Here is a 23,953-nt window from a genome sequence, read left to right on the forward strand (position 1 = left end):
GTACAACAACACAGCACAGTGGTTCATTAAGAGTAAGGCTCCTACGCACAGACACAGAGAACAAACTTATGGTCACCAAAGGGGAAGTAGGGGGAGGGATAAAGCAGGAGCATGGGATTGACAGATACACACTGCTATATATAAAACAAACAGCAAGGACCTACTGCACAGAGAACTATATTCAGTATCTTGTAATAACCTACAACGTGCATAGCCACATCACTTTACTGGACACCTGAAACGGATGCACTATTATAAATCACCTTTACTTCAACTAAAAAGAAAAAAGTAAGGCTCTTAAAACAGACTATCTGATTCAACACCTGGACTGGCTAATTACTGGCTGCGTGACCTCAAGGAAGCTAACCTCTCTGTGCCTCAGTTACTTCATCTGTAAAATAAGGATAGTAGCAGTAGTTACAATAGTAAGAACAGTGCCTGGCACAAAGTACACATAATATGTATACATGTGTATACATATTTTATACACACAGAAAATACATACTGTGTGTGTGTGTATATATATGCTGTGTATATATATAATAAATATAGTATATATGATATACTTCAATAAAAAAGGTTTAAATACACACACACACACACACACACACACACAGGCAGTCCTTGCTTTGAATGGTAGTGTGAGGCCGTAAAAATGCCCATAAAAGCTGAAACTATGCAAAGCCATCTTAATAATCAATGGGAAAAATTATCATTGTTTCATGACCTTTAAAATTTTTGGTCAAAACACTAAAAACTCTCAGTTATAAAGGTATTGAGAAAAAACAGCAAAACTAATATTTATTAAGGACACTAAAACATTAGAAACATTTAAAAATGAAGTGTTTTATTTCTTTGAAAAACTTTTCAGGAGTCATTTGAACAGTGGTTGCCTTCTTCTCATCGTATGATTTAGGATACACAGTGAACATCTTTTCTATGTTTGGCAAACTGTTAACTTCCTCACTAAGTCTGGATAACTCAAGCGCCTGACAGCAAGGTATGTGACTGCCGAGGTCCTTTCAAAAGCTAAGAGTCTGATATTAAAGACAGAACAGTGAAGAAAGACATGAAGACTTACATTGTATTGATGATTAGCAACAGGTTTGTAATTGGTTGTCACAACTTTGTCTAGTTGCTGTGATAGCCTCACAGGTTTGGAAGATTCTTCTATTTGTAATCTGAAAAACAGAAGGCATTATTAACAAACTTACTTGTTTACTGGAGTGAAACCTGAAGAGTTATTCCTATAATTCTTCAAGACTAATACTTAATATATAAAGAAGATACATTAGTCTTAATACTTCAAAAACACACTGAATATGACAATAATGTAGAAACCAGACCATAAGCTAAACATACAAACCATGTCATTTAATTCTACAACTTCCTTCTAAACCTATACTTTGCAGTCAAACTTTAAGTTTTAAAACAAAGAAGCTAATCAGCTTTAAATTTCTAGAGAAAAATTTGCATGTAAAAATGAATTATCTTAAGTTACATGGTCTAAAACGAATCAAGGTATTAATCCAAAACGTCTGTTCATTTGATGAGATTAAAGTATGATAAAAAGATGACACATCAGCACTCAGGATCTAGTGGCTAGTAGCTGCTTTAATGGACAGTGCATATAAATAACATTTCCATCATCACAGACATTTCTATTGGACAGCATTGGTTGTCCAACTGTAGGACTCCATCCATCTAAATTAAAATATAATTAAAAACATCACTTTTGGAAAAAGAGCCATAAAATAAACCTATGACACTAGGTATAGCATATTATAAATATATATATTCAAATAGCAATCTGAGGAGATTTTGTTTTGGACTAAATATTACCATACCCAGTGACTCACATTCAACCATTTACTTCTTATTTTAAAAATTAATTCTTTGGTATATGAGCACAGTAAATCTAAAAAATGTTTTAAGGGGGAAAATGGTGTAGCTTTCAAAATGACTTTTTTTTTTTTAATCAAAGTGACTATTTTTTAAAGGACAGAAGGTTCCACTGTACCTCTAGACTTCTCATTGGCAAGATATCAGAATACAAGAATATATTTAAAGTACTATAGAAAAAAAATTGCCAACCATGTCTAGCTAAATTATAATTGAAGAGTAAGAGTGAAATAAAAATATTTTTGTACAAAAACAAAGTTTATCATTCACAGATCCTCACTGAGAGAACTACTCAAGGATTCATTTCAGCAAAAAGTAAAATGAACCCAAAAGGAACTAGTGAAATGCAATGGTCACAGCAAAGAAACTGAGAACAATGTTAGAAAATTACCTACTTGATACAGACAAAAAAAAGGTGGGTTTTTAAAGAAAATGGAACTTAACATGAAAGAATGGGAAGAAAGAGAGCAGAATGAATGCATTTAAGATTTCCATATGCTTTCTAAATTTTCTGCAATAAGCATCTACCACTTTCATAATCAGAAAAGGAAGTATACTTTCTTAAAGGAAAACGAAAAATCGTTTCTTAGTTTGAAAGCCTTAAAAATGTTGGTCATTTAAAAATAATACATGTTGAACATCATATTACTTTATTTTAATGGGACTTTAAATTCTTTGGTTCAACAGAACAGGAACTAAAACTTTTCATTTAAAATTCCTTCAAAAGAGAAAAACAAATACTGTATGCTAACACATATATATGGAACCTAAAAAAAAAAAACGGTTCTGAAGAACCTAGGGGCAGGACAGGAATAAAGATGCAGACTTAGAGAATGGACTTGAGGACACAGGGAGTGGGAATGGTAAGCTGGGGTGGGATAGGGAGGGTGGGAGGGAGACACAAGAGGGAGGGGATACGGGGATATATGTATATGTACAGCTGATTCGCTTTGTTATAAAGCAGAAACTAACACACCATTGTAGAGTAATTATACTCCAATAAAGACGTTAAAAAAATAAAATAAAATTCCTTCAAAGGCACAACTTGCAGTATAAAAGGTACCTGCTTTTATAACATTCTTATTATTTAATTACTTGGTTGGAGTTATTTCTCTGTTTATTTCTGCCTATTTTTAGGGATATAATACCAAATTCCTCAGAAGATATTAAATATCTACCAATTGCTTTTTTAATTTGAAAGCTATAAATACTACAGGTTTTATTTTTAACTATGATCCCCAAATCGAGTATAGCCATTTCTGTGTTAAAATATAAATATTTTAATCCTTCCAATTACTCATAAATCCATATATATCCTTTAAATACATAAATTCATTATTTTATGAAGTGTAAAAAAAGTACTTTAGAAATGTCTTTAGAAACTTACTGTATATGTCACCATAAACCATATGTAGTTTGTTACTTTGCTTTTCATGGGCCAAATATACTTTCTATGAACCAGGAAGAAGGCACTAGCTAGAGGTCTAGAAGGGAGATGTCCACCCAAAGATGGACTTGGGCTAACAATCCTTCAATGGCCTCTTAACTGTTCTTGGGTGACACATAAGCTCCTTTACATGACTGCATGTCCCTATGGGATCAAGTCCCTGATATCTCTCCAGCTTAATCCACTGTTCTCCCACATCTGCATCCCCATGGCTCCAGCTGTGCCATGACCAGACTTTAGAAGGAGCCTCTTACAGGCAATCATCCAGCAAATGATTACTGGGTGCCTCTCTCTGAAGAAAAGACTTGGTTAGTGGAAGACAAACATTAAACAAACGCTTATCTATAACTGATTATCTGCAGGACTGAAGAGGGACAGGGAGTTGATATTACGACAACTGACTGTGTGCTGCTACGAAGTAAAGATTAACTCCAAGATGTGCATTTGAGGGTAAGCTGGAGCAGGGCAATCCAAACTTGTAAGAGGTGAGGCGAAAAAGACTGGGCAGAAATCACTCCTCCAAGCTGAGAAGATGTCTCAAAGTGACTGAGAGAGAAGCGTTTAGAGAGAAAAGAATGATTAAAGACAGATATAGGAATGTTTACAAAGAGGTAGAACTAAGCATGTGTAATTCCTTGAAAAAAGGGCGGAAAAAACCCCCCCATAACCAAGTGGCAACCTGTCTCTGAACACCTCTCTGTGCTCTAACCTTAGCCCCATCCCCTTAATGCAATCAGTTCTCAGGGGTTTGGCCTCTCTAGATGGTAATCTACCCGTTAAGCTGCCACTAAATTATCTTTCCTGATTCAATCACCTCACTCCACAATTTGATCTTATGAGGCATTCAAGGAGGGAGGCATGCGCTAGCTTCTTCCTTCTACATTAAATGATTGTTCCCATTACTTCACAATTTGAAAATTCCTTGGGGTTTCAGTTTGTTCAGGTAAGTGCATTTTTATAAACGGTAGCTTATTCTTGTCATGCTCTTACACTAGAATTTATTTTCAGCCACTGCATCCCGATTCAGGTTCATGTGGCATACTTTCCTTTCAATTCTAATACAAAAGTTCTAAAAGCCAATTTCATCATCCATAGAGTGTCATGACTCATGCCATTTTTATCCTCAAAGTATTTAATCTTTTAAATATATAAAGGAAAACACTGAATTAACTTAAAAAAATAAAAAGCTCACATTAAAATTTAACCTTTTTATTATACATTTAGAAAGTCAAGTCTGTTTTGTTTTAATTAAAAGAAGATATCTTTATGATTCAAAACTCAAAAGGTGGGACTTCCCTGGTGGGACAGGGGTTAAGAATCTGCCTGCCAATGCAGGGGACACGGGTTCGAGCCCTGGTCAGGGAAGATCCCACATGCCGCGAAGCAACTAAGCCCGTGCACCACAACTACTGAGCCTGAGCTCTAGAGCCCGTGAGCCACAACGACTGAGCCAGCATGCCACAACTACTGAAGCCCACATGCCTAGAGCCCATGCTCTACAACAAGAGAAACCACAGCAATGAGAAGCCCACGCACCGCAACAAAGAGTAGCCCCCCGCTCACCGCAACTAGAGAAAGCCCACGCGCAGTACCGAAGACCCAATGCGGCCATAAATAAATAAGTAGATTAAAACAAAACAAAACAAAACACCTCAAAAGGTTAATCTGTGGACTGAAAATATAACATATTCTTAAAGAACTAAATCTTAAAATACTTGAACTAACCTGAATAGTTTAAAATAATTTAGCAGGGTTCTTTACTTAACATTAAATAATTCATTTAACATTATCTCATGAAGCATCAGAACAATTTGCAACTCCACTTCATCACTGAACAAAGCGCCAAGTTAAACATCACTGACCTCAACATGCCTTCAAAGTCAAAATGAGGTTTAAAACTAGGCTTGTACAAAATAATTTAATTTGGAAATATTTGGTTTGTACAGCTGAACAGCAAACTACACACAGAGGTTTTATGCTGGACTGGGAGGAAGCTAAAAGTTTTGCTGTCCCAACCATTTAAAAAATTGGGTCTTAACTTTTTCAGAAAATTTAAACACATGGTGTTATTTTCAAGAAGTAATAGAAAACTATTACTATGTGATCATTTAGACACAGCTAGGCCCTGTTTTACAAACCATTAAAAAAAAATACGTGTTGCTAATTACTACCACCATTTCAGGACAATTTAGAAGACACATTCACATTCTTAGAAGACTAGGACTCAATGAATTACCAGTCTTTCTAGAATTATTATTTAAAGAGTCAGTTTTATCTCTCATTTTTTCCCATCAAAGAAAAAGCTCAAGGGCTACGTGACCCAAGAGCTTAAACACTAATAAAACGACAACTATAACAAATAACAGACATTTAAAGCACTTACTATGTTGCTAGAAACTGTGTTAAAAGCTTTACCTACATCTTTTCAATCTTGCTTTTTCCTTATAGAAGGCAAAACAGAACTGGAACTCAGATCTTTTTTTTTAACCCAAAGGTTCAAGCAGTTAATCTATACAGTCCCTAAAAGGCCATATAATAGAATAACATCTCTAATTAAAAGCTTATTGAATTTAGATCAAAATAAGTAATTCTCTTATAATAACTATAAATGGAATATAACCTTTAAAAATTGTGAATCACTTTGTTGTACACCTGAAACTTATATAATATTGTATATCAATTATAGCTCAAAAAACACTTAATTCTCCTTGCTGCTCATCAACCTGCCTTCAACTAGCCTAATTCCACACACACACACACACACACACACACACACACAGAGAGAGAGAGAAAGAAGAGCACATTCTCCTTTATAACACTGAAAAAAATATTCCTATTAAGTCAATGTCACTAGTCACTAGGCTATAATCATGGTGCATAATTACCCTTATTAAAGTTACTTAAAGATCTTCATTATACTTGATTAAGATTTATGCACTACAGTGGGAATTCAATTCTCAAATTGTTTAGTATATTTTGAAAACATAAAATTCATTTAAAAAAAGTAGCATAAACATCCCCAAATATTTTAAAGTATGAACACTGGTAAGATCTAACAGGAACTGAAAAAAGCCAAATTCTACTGCTCTAAGCTGTTGGCAGACTGGGGAAGAGAAGTCTACAAATTTTAGTCAACAGATCTTTTTTTTAACCTCCCTGCTACATATAATGCTTCTTATGTAAAAGTAACTCAAAAATATTGGCTAAGCATATGAACAAATGACCTTTATTGGACACCTTTTTTAGATCACGAAAGCTGAATCCCATATTAACAAATTTCCCAATAATGCCTGATTTTATACATATAGACTATTCTCCTGCCTAAGCAAAACTCCCTTAGTAATACTGCCTTGCTAATCTGGTTATTAACTATAGAGTTAAACAACTACAAAAACACTGAATGACAAATGTTTCCATCAGCAGCTGCCAATATAGGAGTCATTTTATAATGTAAATATCACTATTTTAGCATTCATCTATCCTTTGTGCTCTAGCTGCGTTTGATTGCAATTTACGCTATTTTTAAAATGACAGGTTTCACAAAAGAAGGTAAATTTTCTTAAGATGCTGATTTCATTTTTGAAAGGGAGAGAGTAAAGCAGTGAAGGAGGTAAACAGTGCCTCCCAAGGGGGAGAAGGAAGCTGACGTTTGCCGGGTGAGAGAGAAAAGTCTTTGGGCAAGGAGAAGCAGGAACAGCCCGGAGCGCTGGGACTGCCTGTGAAAACACCCACTGGGCCCTAAGTCAGATAACAAAAACAAGTTTCAGAAGAAGGCCCAGCTTGGGAGCAGGTGGACAGAAGGCTGGGAGAAAGGCCAGGTGAGGGAATAACCAGGTGTATGCTGAGCTGATTCACTAATACAAAAAGGTTCTGATGATGCCTAGTTTTAAGACAGTACATTTATAGGAAGCTTCAATAGGACAGAGAGCTTCTCAGAGGAATAGTAATAGTAAAACATTTTAGTCTATTAGAATGTGGATTTGAAAAAATTTTAGCACTTGCAGTTGAGTAATCAAATATACCCTTATCTGGCAGGACTACTAGAAGGATTACAGACAGTAAATATTAAAATTAAGTATCTCTTAGAAATATCTGTGAATTATTTGTAAGCTTCATGAAAACAGGGACCTTGCTCATATCCCTACGGCCTAGAATGGGCATGCAATATAAACGTGGTAAGTGAGGAAAAAAAGGATCAGAAGAAGAAAGGTTTTAGGCTGCATTTAATCAGAGATGGTAATTTGAATGTAAAATCATAAGACTTACAGCGATATATGCTAACATTTAGATCCGGCATCTAAGAGAAGAGACTGTAAAATATATTAAGGTTTAAAGTTCACTCTGTAGGAAACACCCAATAAAGGGATAAACTCCATTATCTGCTTGCACTGTCCAATACAGTAGCCACTAGCAACATGCAACTCTTTAAATTAAATTAAAACCTCAGTTCCTTAGGCACACCAGCCACATTAAGTGTTCAACAGCCACGTGTGGCTACCATACTGGACAATACAGATACAGAACACTTCTATCGTTGCAGAAAGTTCTACTGGAGAGCGCAAGAGAATCACCAACGCAAGTGTCTACAGGGGCCTGTCAAGTAAAGAAGAAAAAGTAACAGGGAGAGGTGAGGGCTGTGGTGAACTGGAAACAGAGCACAAGCTCCACCCCAAGTGGGCAACTAGCCCTCAGCACCAGGTTACTCTGCAGGAGCGTAAGACTGCTATTACCAGATTGCCTAATTATTCAAGAAAATCCAGAGTCAGATTTCTATGTGAAATCATTCACTAGACACTGCCAACTAATTCAATTTTTTTAAAAGGGCAATCCTCCTCCCCCCAAACAAAACAAAACCCCCCTCAAAACCAAAAAACACATACACTAGCCATACCAGGCCTCCAGTTAGCAGTCCTCTGATCCATATATCTATATCCCAGGGAGTTGTTTTTGTTTTTTGTTTTTTTTTTGCGATACACGGGCCTCCCACTGCTGTGGCCTCTCCCGTAGCGGAGCACAGGCTCTGGATGCACAGGCCCAGCGGCCATGGCTCACGGGCCCAGCCGCTCCGCGGCATGTGGGATCCTCCCGGACTGGGGCACGAACCCGTGTCCCCTGCATCGGCAGGTGGACTCCCAACCACTGCGCCACCGGGGAAGCCCCCGTTTTTTGTTTTAAGCAAAGCAGCAGCAAAGATCTAAGAATTATAACTAGATGTAAGAAAGCCATGACACAAGTGTGTCATAAACACTGGCATCAAAACTACACAGTTTTGTTGAAGGACCTGTAATTCCCTGCACCTCCAATTCCACGCTGCCATCCTGAGATCCATGAGCTGGCTGATGGACTCTCCCAGATTCCTATTAGGAGAGGTCACTTTAGCTCGTGCTCAAACAGTCAAAAAATATCTCTTATATAATACAGAATTTTGATCATTTTTGGCTTTTTATAAAACTAGCAATTTCATATGATTCAACCTAACAGCTCCCTCTTTTTCTCCTCCCTATGATTTTTTAAAAAAAATTTATTGAAGTATAGTTGATTTACAATGTTGTGTTAATTTCTGTTGTACAGCAAAGTGACTCAGTTACAGATATATATACATATATATTCTTTTTCAGATTCTTTTCCATTATGCTTTATCACAGGATACTGAATACAGTTCCCTGTGCTACCCAGCAGGACCTTGTTGCTTATCCATCCTATATATACTAGTTGGCATCTGCTAACCCCAAACCCCCAATCCTCTCCCTGCCTGCCACCCCTCACAGGCAACCAGAAGTCTGTTCTCTAGGTCGGTGAGTCCTAACAGTTCCCTCTTAATGAAAGACTTAATGCTGAGTTGAATTCTTTTACGTGAGAGTAATATAATTCAAATCACTAATTAAGTCCCAGCGTGAGGGTGACTTGCCCATGATCATACAGCTTGTCTGAAAGGGAAAAAAATTCAATATTCCTCGTCCAGTGCTCTTATATCACTGCATCTTAAACATAATGAGGCAATCCAGATGTCTTTTCAAGTTGGTAAACATATACTATCCCAATTTAAAATATTTATAGCTATTTAAGAAAATATATTATGTCCAAAACGTGTCCATTACATTAGCTAGCAAGTTGTTCGGAAGGGACCTACATCTGGCGAGGGAAATGATAATTCACAACGCACCCTGTTTTCTCCTAGATTTGTTAGAAACAACAGCCATCCGCAAGTTTCTGGTATGTGTTGGGTAAGGTAAAATAAATGACAGTGTAATGAAGACATTTTATGTGTCTTGGTTTAATTTTTGCCTAATTTTTTCTTTTTCACCGAAACACTGTAAGACTGTCAATCCAATTTTCACTTCTCCAGGAAGAGCATATATCACCAACACTCCGGAGAGTATCTGTTTACCTAATCTGTGAGCTAAACAACACAATCTCCAGTCAACAGTCCAAAATATAAATATCTTACCTGATGGCCAGAACAGTCTTACTATCTTATGTAGTTTCCTTTTCTCTCATAGTCCTTCCTTATGTAATCTACTTAATATCTTGAACTTGAAGGCACCTTTAGCCTAAGCAGTAGCATTACTTCCCAGTCACCAGTGCTCTGGTTGCATGCAAGTACTACAGATGTCCAAATGGGAGGAAGTGGGTCAGGAAGACAGCACATGCAACTGGTTCTTAGGAGTCTGGGAAGCAACAAGGTATCTAAGGTTTGCACTGCCCGGAGTTTTTGTTCAAATAATTATAAACTTTGGTCGCTTGAAACTTTTTCTTTGCAATGTGTTTTTTCTTTAGTCCAAGAAAGTCATGACTTCTTATATCATCTCATGAAAGCAAATTGTTTTTTACCTTAGAAAGTTGTGATTTCAGCATAAGAGTGTGTGTGATAGGGAAGGGGAAAAAGAAGGGGGGCAGTTGAAGGGGGGGCGGAAGGAAGCAACAGCATTTGATGTAAGAAACCCTTTACTGCTTATGCTTTTCCTGTTAATCAAACACCCTAGTCAATATTTTGGTAGAGGCACATAGCAGAAACACATGAGGAAAAAAGTTTAGCTAATCAGGGACAATTTCTTGTTTCTCAACACATGTCCAAGTAGCTACTCTTATTATGCTAGAAATGAAATTACCCTAAACTCCAAAGGACGATGAATGACAAAAATACTTGTTTCATTTTTAAGAACTTTTCATTTTATTTCCCTTCTCCATACTCCAAGAAAAGTAAAAAGCCTAAATAATTTGGTATGATTCCCAGGGGTGGCAGGTAAAAGCTTATCTATCAAAAGGACCAGGAACCATATTTATAACTCAATACAGTCGGGTCCTCCATATCTGAGGATGCAAAACACATGGATAACAAGGTCCAGCTGTATTATACCATTTTACATAAGGAACTTGCACATCTGTGAATTTTGGTGTCTGCAGGGGGTCCTGGAACCAATGTCCCATGGATACCCAGGGATGACTGTTTTCAAAAAGGCAACAAAGAAATACCTTTTGTATTCAGATTCATGCTGATAATTTCCCATTAAAAAGAAAAAAGTCAGAGATTAAGCAAACCTATGGCACACAGAACAACTCTGAACGATGCTTAGTTTAGAAAGAATGTACCATATCATGGTATGGTAGGGTCTGAACCCAGACTCCAGTTTTAAGGTCCAGTTCTACTATTAGGTGTTACCTTGGTCAAGTTAGTCAATCTCTTCAACACCTTGGTGCTCTCACGGGGAAAAATGAGAATTACAACAACAGAAATAAGTGAGATAATCTTTACAAGACAATAAATGGCCTGTCCCATGGGACGCATTCAGTACATTGTATTATTATTTTACTTACTGTAATCACTTCAGTAGCCACACTAAACAGAAATGTATGGAAGTTATTTGAATAAACATAACTTCTAATGATTATCTGCTTCACTGATTAGATTTATGGAATCTGTGTTCATCCTTTACCCTGATGGGGGATATTTGGCTACATCAGATAAAAAGCACTTTCTTTGATCTCCTTTGACCTTTTCAAGGAGAAGAAAATTTCTTTCCAAATGCCATTCAGCTGCAGGTAAAATGTGTAATGCTCATGGAAGTGCTAATTAGAGCTAATTATAATTTAACCACAGCAACAGGGCAGCTTACAGTTTTGGGTAACTGTTCATATATCAGATTTTAAAAAGTTACTGGATTTCAGATGTAGTCTAAATATTTTTGGAGTTAATCCTTAGGGCACTCCAATCAATCTCTCATATATGACCTTCAACCATTAGTGACCAGAACATGAGTTTAACAAAAGTAGAAAAATGCATTTGAGCAGAACATCTTCCTAAGTTATGCAGATACCTCACAACCATTTTAAAACTAAATATTAGTTTCAAAAATATCTTTCCCCATCTTCCTCGTCATATTAAAGCATGATTCAAGGAGGTTATGTAAATATTTTTCTTCCCAGGAGACAGGGTCACCTCCAGACAAACTGCATAGTGGGTGCAACTGAATGAAGTAGCTGTTTTATTCCTCTCCTTCCCTTTATTGTGGATATCTATTTCACTGAGGTGAGTGGCCCTATTTTTCCACCTCCTGGACCTTTTTAGTCCTTGATTTTCTCTAGGTTTCTCTAGGACCCCTTGATTTTCTCTAGTTTTTCTAAATCGCTCTAGATTACTTCATACACATTATTTTACCTCATCGGCCAAAGAGGCTAATGCCTGCAGGAAACATTGAACAGTAGTACTTGGGCACCTTTCTGCCCATAGTCGCTAAGGAGTAGTTTAGAATTTTATATCCAACATTTATCCACACTGACCCGCATACACTTTTGTGTGAGGCATATCCATTTAGACGGTGTTCAGAGATCTTCTTGACATCACCGTTTCACTCATGCCACTCAGATTTCACCACCCATCTCTTCTCCCAGATTACTTTCATCAGCAGGAGGTGGGTGTTGCCCAAGTACTAATTCTAGCGGCTGCTGCTGCCTGAACTCTCCTGCCCAGCTCAGAAACTGACTCCCATCTTCTGTTTCCTTGTGGAGTCCCCATGAACAACAAGAGCCCACAGAAGTCCACAGGGATGTGTGACTCAGAGGACGACGGGATGAGAGAATTGCGGGCCAAACAGTCAGTGTGGCAGCTCAGCGTGGCGTACTGGGGGTTGCGAAGCCCTTGAATAGTCTCGAATCACATCATACACATCTTGTTAAAAACACTTTAATACAAGTGTTTAATAAACAGAATGCAAAAGCCTTTTCTTTTCATCAAGGATTGAAATTTATTCATTAATTTAAAGTTGAATTTGGTTTTGAGAGCTTAAGTCTCACATAGGTTCTACCTTTGTGGATAAAATTCTTTAAAAATTAAAAGAGAAACTGCTAGAAATTACCATTAATATAATAAAATTAACTCAGTTTCATAGCAGAAACACTAATGCTGAAATGTTCACCACATTGATAAAGTGCTGAGAGCAGTTATTACACTAAGGTTTTCTATTTTCACAATTTTGTCAGTTCTTGTTGCCAGCCCTCTCAAGAGACATTCAATCCCCACTTTTATAAGCTCCTAAAACCTATCCACTGACTGATAAATAGGCTTCTGGTTTGGTATCATTTGGTGGGGAACTGTGAACACTGACATGACCTGGCCAACATGCAAATTTTCTCTTATATAGAGTCTATGGATAGATTTATTAAGAACTGAGGGACTTCCCTGGTGGCGCAGCGGTTAGGAATCTGCCTGCCAATGCAGGGAACACGGGTTCGAGCCCTAGTCCGGGAAGATCCCACATGCCGCGGAACAACTAAGCCCGTGCGCCACAACTACTGAGCCTGTGCTCTAGAGCCCACGAGCCACTACTGAGCCCATGTGCCACAACTACTGAAGCCCGCGCACCTAGACCCTGTGCTCCGCAACAAGAGAAGCCACCGCAATGAGAAGCCCGCGCACCGCAACAAAGAGTAGCCCCCCACCCCCCAGGGCTTCCCTGGTGGTGCAGTGGTTGAGAATCTGCCTGCCGATGCAGGGGACACTGGTCTAGGAGGATCCCACATGCCGTGGAGCAACTGGGCCCGTGAGCCACAACTACTGAGTCTGTGCGTCTGGAGCTTGTGCTCCGCAACAAGAGAGGCTGCGACAGTGAGAGGCCCGCGTACCGTGATGAAGAGTGGTCCCTGCTTGCCACAACTAAAGAAAGCCCTTGCACAGAAACGAAGACCCAACACAGCCAAAAATAAATAAATTAATTAATAAACTCCTACCCCCAACATCTTAAAAAAAAAAAAAACCTATCAGAAAAACAGAAGTGCAGGAACTGGTCAAGACTAAATGTGAAGCAGTATCCCCATTCTTTAAAAAAAAAAAAAAAAAAGAGTAGTCCCCGCTCGCTGCAACTAGAGGAAGCCTGCATGCAACAATGAAGACCCAATGCAGCCAAAAATAAATAAATAAATACTTATTTAAAAAAAAAAAAAAGAATATATCATTTTATGAGTTTAACAAAATAATTTTTCTTGCTATTAGTAGAGGGAAGAAGGCATTATAGAAATGCTTCAGTCTGCTTTTTCTAAATATATAAAACACTACCTGGTTCAATTCAAATCTAGGATTTTTATAGCTGGTCTTAGAACAAAGACAATAAATTTAGCATATAGGAAAATGATTTCTAAACAAGATGTGGGCAAAAACAGTATTGATGCTTTATGGATTTAGACTCTATGTGTCATTTTACTTGTATGTGTCATTTTACTTGTATTACTAGCTCTATTTAAAAGTACCTTTACCTTTTAGTCACTTATTTTATAGCCTATAACTCCTATAAAACATTAGGGATATCAGGCTATTCTTCATGTAGCTCTGGTTAGTCACAGAATGACTACTATTAGGGGCCCCAAACAAACGTATAAAAACATTTCCTGCATCATCAACATGCACGGATGATTACAAGTTATTACACAGGCTACTTATATGGACAAAATCCACTTTATTTTGCTAATGTGTTGATATGATGATCTGGGTCATTAATCTTTGTAAATGTTGCTTTGGTAGACATCCTGAATGAGGCTGAATAGCAGTAAGAAAGCATAAACTCCTACATTCGTTTTTCCAGTTGTGGTAATGGTTTCATACCAAGCTCTTTCACCCAGTTCCTTCTAGTGTCACTAGCTAAAGGCGAGGGCAAAATCTGTGTCCGTGGAACAATCCAAGGTAACATGCTCAAAGAGCAACTGACCATACAACCTTGGTCTCCTCGTGAATCCATTCAGTAACTGAGTTAGGCAGGAAAACGTGAAAAAAATATGTATGTATGTATATGTACATATATATATTTGAATAAACACATTCTAAAATATGCCCATGTTTCTTCAGGTCCAATATTCAGAGCCAAGAAAGAAATTAGTAAGGATTTGAGCTTGCTGCATTTTTATACAGATCAAAACGAGATTACAGATGACTAAAGGGAAGTGGGCATCTGTGGGTTTCACTCACTCATTCGCAAGGTAGGGGTTAAAGTATAGAGTGTGTTTGATAAAAGCAATTTAGGTGTGAAATGAACTTGGTGGTTTAAAGTGAGCTTTTACATATTTTAAAACAGATGGTACAGCAATAATTTTTTATCATTTAAGATGAGATCAGATTCTTGAAACTGTGAATTCTATCACAACAAACAGGCTACACCATCTTCTCCAAATAATGTATATTAGAGAGTATGTATTTTCTGCAAGGTACATGTTTACGCTATGTGAAATCTGAAGAAGACACATTTTAAAAATGAAAATAGATTTATGTAACTTAGTTTCAGTGGTGACTGAAGGAACTTAGAGCGGGTGTGTAGGAAGGGAAATATTCGAATGAGGTAATGCAGTTCAAAGAAGCTGACCTAACAGAAATCAGACAATAAAAGACTGGAAAAATTACTGTGATGAGAAGTACTTTCCAATTTTCACATTTATTATACTGTAGCTTGAATTCTTATAACCAGAATTATTTAAAATGGTTTAAAGCTAAGCATCCAAGATTATCAAGCAGCCCCAACTGCTAACCTCTGATCACTTTCTTTTACTCCTAAAAATATTTAGGTTAGGGATTTAATAAGCTGCTTATGATGATAAATGCAATGTTTCTCTAGCCAGTCCCTGTGATATATACTGCAAGTATGAATCATTTTTCCAAATTAAAATGTCTATGATCCTATGACTACGTGATGGGTGCCAAGAGACTACAACAGTGGAATCAAAACAACTTCTATTCAGCAAATTTAAAAATACCATTCTGCAAATTTCCAGTTGCCTCTGAGCAGAAATCAGAAATGTGAGCCGCATATCATGTCAAACTGTAAGAAGCTACCCGGGCATACATGAACCAAGACACTGTTGCTATGGTGACTATGCAAATACAGCAAATGGCTACTTCATTAGTGACTCCATGAAACTATAAATGCTGGAATAATAGATGGGAAATATCAGGCCGGATGTGGCCATCAATGTGGGCTGGAATTCAGAGAGAATTTCTGAGAAAATGAGGTAAATTTTAATACGCTGTTTTAGCAACCTTTGAAAAATTAAAAAGTGAGATTAATTAGCACCAAATGAGGCCAGGGGGCGGGAATCAGAGGAGTGGTTTGGTTCAAGAGAGAGTGCTCTGTTTAGGATCAGCTGCTGTGGTACTGACATTAAAGAGTGAGAGACACTTAGACTATCATTTAGGACAGCAAAGGGAGAAAGAAGGACTCCCTGTTGACTCACTGCTTCAGACTTCCCATTGTGAATGGGGTTCCAGGCCATATGGTCTCACTTTCTCCCTATCAAGAAAATTAATTCAAACCCTTCCAACTTTGAAGAGTTTAAACTTTACGTTCAAGAATGAAAATAAAAGCTGGATATGAACTTCTGTAACACAGTTATAAAAGATTAATGCTAGAATTAGATTTATCTCAAATAATTTAAATTATCCAGCATTCCACATACTCTTACTTGATCTTATAAAAACAAAGGCTGGAAACGACAAAAACCCAAATGTTTTTGTCTTTTCCTCATGAATTTACAAGGCCTCTAAGAACTTTTAACTGCTACTATATAGGAACTAACTAAAGACATGTTTATATTTTAGTATCTTCTAAATTCTAGTGATATAAACAATATGTTATATTAATATATCATATTATGTTTGTACATAAATGTTAGTTATATCCTGACCTTTATTTTAAATTAAAACTTTTTTATTGAAGTATAGCTGATGTACAATATTATGTAAGCTACAGGTATACGACATAGTGATTCACAATTTTTAAAGGCTACACTCCATTTATAGTTATTATAAAATACTGGGTATATTCCCCTTGTCGTACAACATATCCTTGCAGCTTATTTTATACGTAATAGTTTGTATCTCTTACTCTCCTACCCCTATATTGACCCTCTCCCTTTCCCTTTCCCCACAAGTAACCACTAGTTTGTTCTCTATATCTGTAAGTATGCTTCTTTTTTGTTATATTCACTAGTTTGTTGTAATTTTTAGCTGCCACATGTAAGTGATATCATACAGTCTTTCTCTATCTGACTTATTTCACTTAGCATAATGCCCTCCAAGTCCTTCCGAGTTGCTGCAAATGGCGAATTTTCATTTTTTTTTATGGCTGATTTCTAATAAATACTAGGCAATGCTATGCTTGTTTTTATCCTTGTTTTGATTGGTGTAAACGTCAAAGTGTAAAAGCCACACTTACTACATACCTCAATTTATCCTCCCAGATTTCGATCAGGACTTTCTAATCCCGTCCTATTTTCTACTTGAATGGCTTTTTCATCAGCATTGCTCAAGACACACAAATTAGCTTGAAATCACCTTTTTATGCCAAACTGAGCTATCAGGAATCAGTTGTTAAAACACGGGAACTACAGCAAAGGATTCACTGTAAAATGAAGATGAATTCTGGCAGCAATACGGAGAATGAAGCAGGGTAAGGAGAGACTGGTGTCAGGGAGAACAATAAACAAGAGATGAAGGGAAGCTACACAGTACCAGTGAGTGGAAGGGCAGAGCGGCATGTGAGTACAGTAAGTGTACATATGACACTCAATTCAAGAGGGCTCTGCAGACCTAACATAACCTAGGCCCAGTGTCAGGTACTGGAGGAGAAACACATATGAAAAAGCTACCAGCTGTTGGAGGAGCAGGCGAGACGGACTGCTACCCAAACAAAACAGCCTCTAGAACTTCTGAGGATCCGCTGGCATTTGCCACCTTCTTTTGTATTCTTACTCCTCCTTTTCTGCCTGGCAAACTCCTTCCTGGGTCATCGCCTCTCCAGCAAAGCCAGCCCTTACTCCGGAGGCGGCTGCTCCGTCTCCCATGTTCTTTACTCATGGCTCACATACTGGAGGGTAACAGTATTCCCACAGGCACCTGCGAGGCGAGTGCTGACAGCATTGTACTAAAGAAGGAAAAGCAATCCAGTGTTACTCAATTACGTTCCGCCTAATACACTCAGAGTGTCTATTACCTGTCAGGGACCACGGTAACTACTGATCTGCACTCCTTTTCAAGTTCATTAGCAAAAACTGTAATAGAAATCTTCAGTGAAAGCAAATGAAGGCAAGGCTATCGGGGAAGAAACCTGACTCAAGCAAAGGTTCTGTGATACTGTTTTTTAAAACAGTTTGATTGAGGTGTAACTGACATACAATAGCCTGCACACACTTAAAGTGCACAAGTTGATAAGTTGTCACATACGTACATAGCTGTGAAACCACACGATACTTGTTTCAGAGAAACCACCCAGCCTGACAACCTAGGCTCCTCCATGCTGAAATTTGTATTCCCTGTGGAGGAATCAATAAACTCAAACTGAATTTTTTTTTTTAAGTTACTGTCTATTTCTGATCAATAATCTCAGGCACTTAAGGACACAGACGTTTTATTTTGTACTTCTAATAGAATGATACCTATGGATACATTTATATAAAACTCTTCTAAATTTCACATGCCAATGAAGTGTCAGTATACATTTGCAGGCAATATAACTATATACTTTAAAAAAAGAGAAACAGAGCTTCCCTGGTGGCGCAGTGGTTAAGAATCCGCCTGCCAATGCAGGGGACACGGGTGTGAGCCCTGGTCCGGGAAGATCCCACATGCCGCAGAGCAACTAAGCCCCTGCGCCACAGCTACTGAGCCTGCACTCTAGAGCCCACGAGCCACAACTACTGAGCCTGCACTCTAGAGCCTACGCACCTAGAGCCCGTGCTTCACAAGAGAAGCCAGCACACCGCAACGAAGAGTAGCCCCCATTCACCGCAACTAGAGAAAGCCCGCACGCAGCAATCAAGACCCAGAGCGGCCAAAAATAAATAAATAAAATAAATTTATATAAAAAAAGAAATAACTGAACAATGATAGACTAGAAACAGTGCAAATATACAAAAGTAGCTTTCTTATATTCTAGCTATATAATATTTTTAAGGGAAAGCAGTTACAATAGCAACAAAAATCTAAATACACAGGGCAACCCTTACCAAAAATGTTCAACTCTATATGAAGAAAACTACACATTGTTACTAAAAATATAAAGAAGGCTTGAATAAATGGAGAAAACAACTGTATTTCTGAATGGGAAGATTAAATATCCTAAGAAGCTGATCCTTCCCAAACAATTTTATAGGTTTAAAATAAAAATTTACCGGAATGTTTTGAATTTGGAAAAAAAAAACTGTTCTAAAATTGACATGGAAGACTGAACAGGTAAAAAGAATTAAGAAAAACATTTTCAGGGACCTAACTAAATTTAAAAGCTTTTGCACAGCAAAGGAAACCGTAAACAAAACAAAAAGACAACCTACAGACTGGGGAATATGTTTGCAAACAATGTGATGAACAAGGGATTAATTTCTAAAATATACTAACAGGTCATACAGCTTAATATCAAAAAAATAAACAACCCAATCAAAAAACGGGCAGAACATCTAAACAGGTATTTCTCCAATGAAGAAATACAGATGGCCAAGGGGCACAGGAAAAGATGCTCAACATCGCTAATTATTAGAGAAATGCAAATCAAAACTACAATGAGGTAACACTTCACACTGGCCAGAGTGGTCATCATTAAATAGTCTACAAATAATAAATGCTGGAGAGGGTGTGGAGAAAAGGGAACCCTCCTACACTGTTGGTGGGAATGTAAATTGGTGCAGCCACTACGGAGAACAGTAAGGAGGTTCCTTAAAAAACAAAAAATAGAGTTACCATTATCATTCTACAATCCCACTCCTGGGCATATATTCAGAGAACACTCTAATTCAAAAGATACATGCACCCCTATGTTCACTGCAGCACTATTTACAATAGCCAAGACATGGAAGCAACCTAAGTGTCCATCAACAGATGAACGGATCAGGTAGATGTGGTATATATACGCAATGGAATATTACTCGGCCATAAAACATGCCATTTGCAGCAACATGGATGGACCTAGAGATTATCATACTTAGTGAAGTAAGTCAGATAGAGAAAGACAAATACCAAATGATACTGCCTATATATGGAATCTAAAAATGTGATACAAATGAACTTATTTACAAAACAGAAAGAGACAGACATAGAAAACAATCTTATGGTTACCAAAGGGGAAAGGGGGGTCGGGGGGAGGGATAAATTAGGAGGATGGGATTAACATATAACACTACTATATATAAAATAGGTAACAAGGACCTACTCTATAGCACAGAGAACTATACTCAATGTTTTTTAATAACCTATAAGGGAAAAGAATCTGAAAAGGAATATATATATATACGTGAATCACTGTGCTGTACACCTGAAACTAAAATGATACTGTAAATCAACTATACTTCAGTTAAACAAAAAACGAAGTCTCCCCTAGACATCTAGATCCTCTCCTTGGAGGCAACCACTGACAAAATTTCTCACATATACTTCAAGATGCATTCACTGACACTTTATTTCTAAAGAAGCTGTTGGGTGGAAATGTTCTGCCTGTACTCTAGCGCTCTAATAACTGTTATCTTTGGGAGACAGTTTGTCATAGGCCACTGTTATTCTCATGGAAAAGATTACTTGTTGGTGGGGTATTCAAGAGAGAAGAAACACCATACTTAGATTTAATCATAGTTTCCAGTAATTTTATCTCAACATAAAGGTAAAAAGTAGAAACATAAGCCAGTGATTTAAAAAATAGACTCTTGAGATAGTTTAGATTATAGATGGAATACTGATCAGGTTAAACACAGAAATACATTGTTCTTGTCTACATACTATTTGAAGACTGTACCTCCTTGTTAATAATTCCTTATCAGCCAGACACATATTTGTCAAAATGTACTCTCAGGACCACTTACATCAGAATCATCAGGCTGCCTGTTAACAATGCATATTTGTAGTCCCAACTCAAGACCTACTGAGACAAAAACTCTGGAGGCCGGGTCCTGGAATCAGCATTTTAAATAAAGTCCCCAGGTGATCTGTATACACAGGTAAAAGTCTGAGAGCAACTGGGTACTACATAAGCCCTATAAAAACAGAAACCCTGGTTTCCTTATTCATTTTAGGCATACTACCTAGGATAATGCCTGACAAAGTACGTATCCCATTATATATGTTGGCAGTTTATCGAACGTACACTGGGTCTAACTGCAGAGTATCCTGATATGCTGTCAACACTTAACGGATTTTGAAACTGCATACTTCATCCATGATAGAAATCTGAATTTGGAAATCAACAGCTTTTAGAGATCATTAAGTTGTATGACTCAGTTTCATGGCAAAGCGCTTGGAAAGATGTCAGGGAATTTAATTAGCAATACTTTATTATATATCTGAATTTCAGATAGATGGTACAGTGTACCAAGGACCAAGTGATCCAAAGGAAGGGTTCCAAATTCTACATATTTTCTATTTTGTGATTTATTAAACACAGTGACATCTGTCCTAACTAGTACCAGAAAAGAAGCAAAAAAGAGCATCTCAGCAACCAAAACATATGTCACAAGGCCAAGTATGACAGCTCTGGGCACTTGACTCATAGGTGAGCCCATTAGACCTTCACTCAGAGTCTATTCAGTCCTCTTTTACACACATTATTCATTCTAATCGAATTTTAAAACTGGTTCCCTAGCTCACAGGAAATTAAAAACACTAAATCAGAACAAAGAGAGGGGCTGCAATTGACAGTAACACAATCAACATTACAAAACGATAGTTGCTAAGAGGGGAGTGAAGAACTACATAAAATAATCAAAAGAACTCACAAAGTACAATACTCCGTGGCCATATTATGAAAGGGTAAATAACCCACTCTTTTTTTTTTTTTTGTGGTACTTGGGCCTCTCACTGTCGTGGCCTCTCCCATTGCGGAGCACAGGCTCCGGACACGCAGGCTCAGCGGCCATGGCTCACGGGCCCAGCCGCTCCACGGCATGTGGGATCTTCCCGGACCGTGGCACGAACCCGTGTCCCCTGCATCGGCAGGCAGACCCTCAACCACTGTGCCACCAGGGAAGCCCAACCCACTGTTCTTGATGTATCTGGAGGCAGCTACCACATAATTCCAAAATAGGCATTCATGAGAAAAAACAAGTTAAAGAGAAGGCTAAATTATGTTCCCAATAAACTTTGTGAGGTATAATGTGTAATATATTTTAGGAAGATTTTCATTCATGAAGCTAATTTAAAAAATGTTAAAGTTACAAACTTTTGAAAACAGTTTAGTAACAGCTATTTGGAAAACTATTAGAAACAACTCATCTCTCTAGAGTTCCAGGAATAAAAAAGATACTAATGCACCAGACCAACAGAGGAGATTTTCAAAACAAAATGTCCTTGAAGGGCTTCCCTGGTGACACAGCGGTTAAGAATCCACCTGTCAAGGCAGGGGACACGGGTTTGAGCTCTGGTCCGGGAAAATTCCACATGCCACAGAGCAACTAAGTCCGTGCGCCACAACTACTGAGCCCGCATGCCACAACTACTGAGCCCGCATGCCACAACTACTGAAGCCCGCGCACCACAACGAAGAGTAGCCCGGTTCGCCGCAACTAGAGGAAGCCCGTGCGCAGCAACTGAGACCCGATGCAGCCAAAAATAAATTTAAAAAGTAGTCCTTGAGGGGACATCCCTGGTGGCGCAGTGGTTGAGAATCTGCCTGCCAATGCAGGGGACACGGGTTCGAGCCCTGGTACGGGAAGATCCCACATGCCGCGGAGCAACTAAGCCCGTGCGCCACAACTACTGAGCCTGCGCTCTAGAGCCTGCAAGCCACAACTACTGAGCCCACGTGCCACAACTACTGAAGCTCGCGTGCCTAGAGCCCATGCTCCGCAACAAAAGAAGCCACTGCAATTAGAAGCCCGCGCACTGCAACAAACAGTAGCCCCCAGCTCACTGCAACAAGAGAAAGCCCGTGCGCAGCAACGAAGACCCAACACAGCCAAAGTAAATAAATAAAATAAATAAATTTAAAATAAAAAATAATAAAAATATATAATGAGATATCTTTAAAAAAATAGTCCTTGAAAAAAATAATTTGTTATCTCTTGGTTGACATGGTCAGCAACAGTTATTCCTATTTTCCATATTTGAAGGACTGTACAGCATATATCCTGTCATTTAGTCACCACTTAGAATCCACGTGGGAGTTATCTCTGGAAAAGTCAGGATTCTGTATTCTATGAATTATTTTCATCTTGAAGCATGATATTTTATGAAAAAGAAATATTTTACACTTATATTACAAAAAATAGTGCTACTGAAATGCACTAAAGATAACACAAATAGAAGTATAAACTCCTAGTGAGCTGCAACAAAATGCCAGATGGCATTCCGTGTAATTATGTAAAAAGCATTGAAAATTCTGTGAACAATAGCACTTGGCCGCCACCACACCCGCCCCCTCCAAAACTGGTGTGTGTACCAGACAGTACTGGTAAACAACAGATTTGTAAATTAACTTTAAATATTTCACATTCATGTTAGTTTCATAAAGTGTATGTGTGTGTGTGTTTCTTCTATACAGCAGCATCGTTCTGGACTAGCAGTAAGGCTTTTTAAAAGCTAGAAGATAGAGTGTAGTTCATAAAGTAGATTTAGTATTTTTCTTTTGAAACTACACAGAATGTTGCATATAAAAGCACAAGCTTTCTAAAGTGAGCAACTCAAGGACAAGTAAAGTGTCTGGTACATAATAGATGCTCAATGTTTACTGAATAAATGATTTTACAGAAACTTGTGAAGCCTGAGCTGTGAAACCTTTGGTATTATGATGTAAAATACTGATTCTGAGGGGGAAAACTCTACTCATTCTGTATTATTAACTTCAATTTCAACACGTAATAGCATCTTTAATTCCCTGTCCAAGCTACAGTACATATAGTATGTGTCATACCAAAGACACGCCATTTTAAAGAAAAAATGATCTCTTTGAGATTTTAAAATTAACTTTGGAATATCTGTAAATTAAATATAAATGAATTCAATTTTATGAGAATTCAACAAATAAAAAAGTATTAGGACTGAACAAAGGAAAAAACCCTGTCGATCTTACGATAAATTTCCAAAATATAAGAGGGTAAAAATATTATGAAAAACATTCATTCATGCAACAAATAATTATTGAACATTACCTGTGGCAG

At 37.8% G+C, this 23,953-nt stretch overlaps 1 protein-coding gene across 1 annotated transcript in view; it reads right to left on the minus strand.

Moving 5' to 3' along the window:
- Window positions 1-23,953, minus strand: part of GTF2F2 (general transcription factor IIF subunit 2) — a 156,090-nt gene that overhangs the window by 26,956 nt on the left and 105,181 nt on the right. The window contains exon 8 of the mRNA XM_065896101.1: window positions 1,082-1,181. Coding sequence (XP_065752173.1) covers window positions 1,082-1,181 — 100 coding nt within the window. The remainder of the gene's footprint in view (window positions 1-1,081; window positions 1,182-23,953) is intronic.

The sequence above is a fragment of the Phocoena phocoena genome, chromosome 18, assembly GCF_963924675.1.
Source record: "Phocoena phocoena chromosome 18, mPhoPho1.1, whole genome shotgun sequence".
Lineage (NCBI taxonomy): Eukaryota > Metazoa > Chordata > Mammalia > Artiodactyla > Phocoenidae > Phocoena > Phocoena phocoena.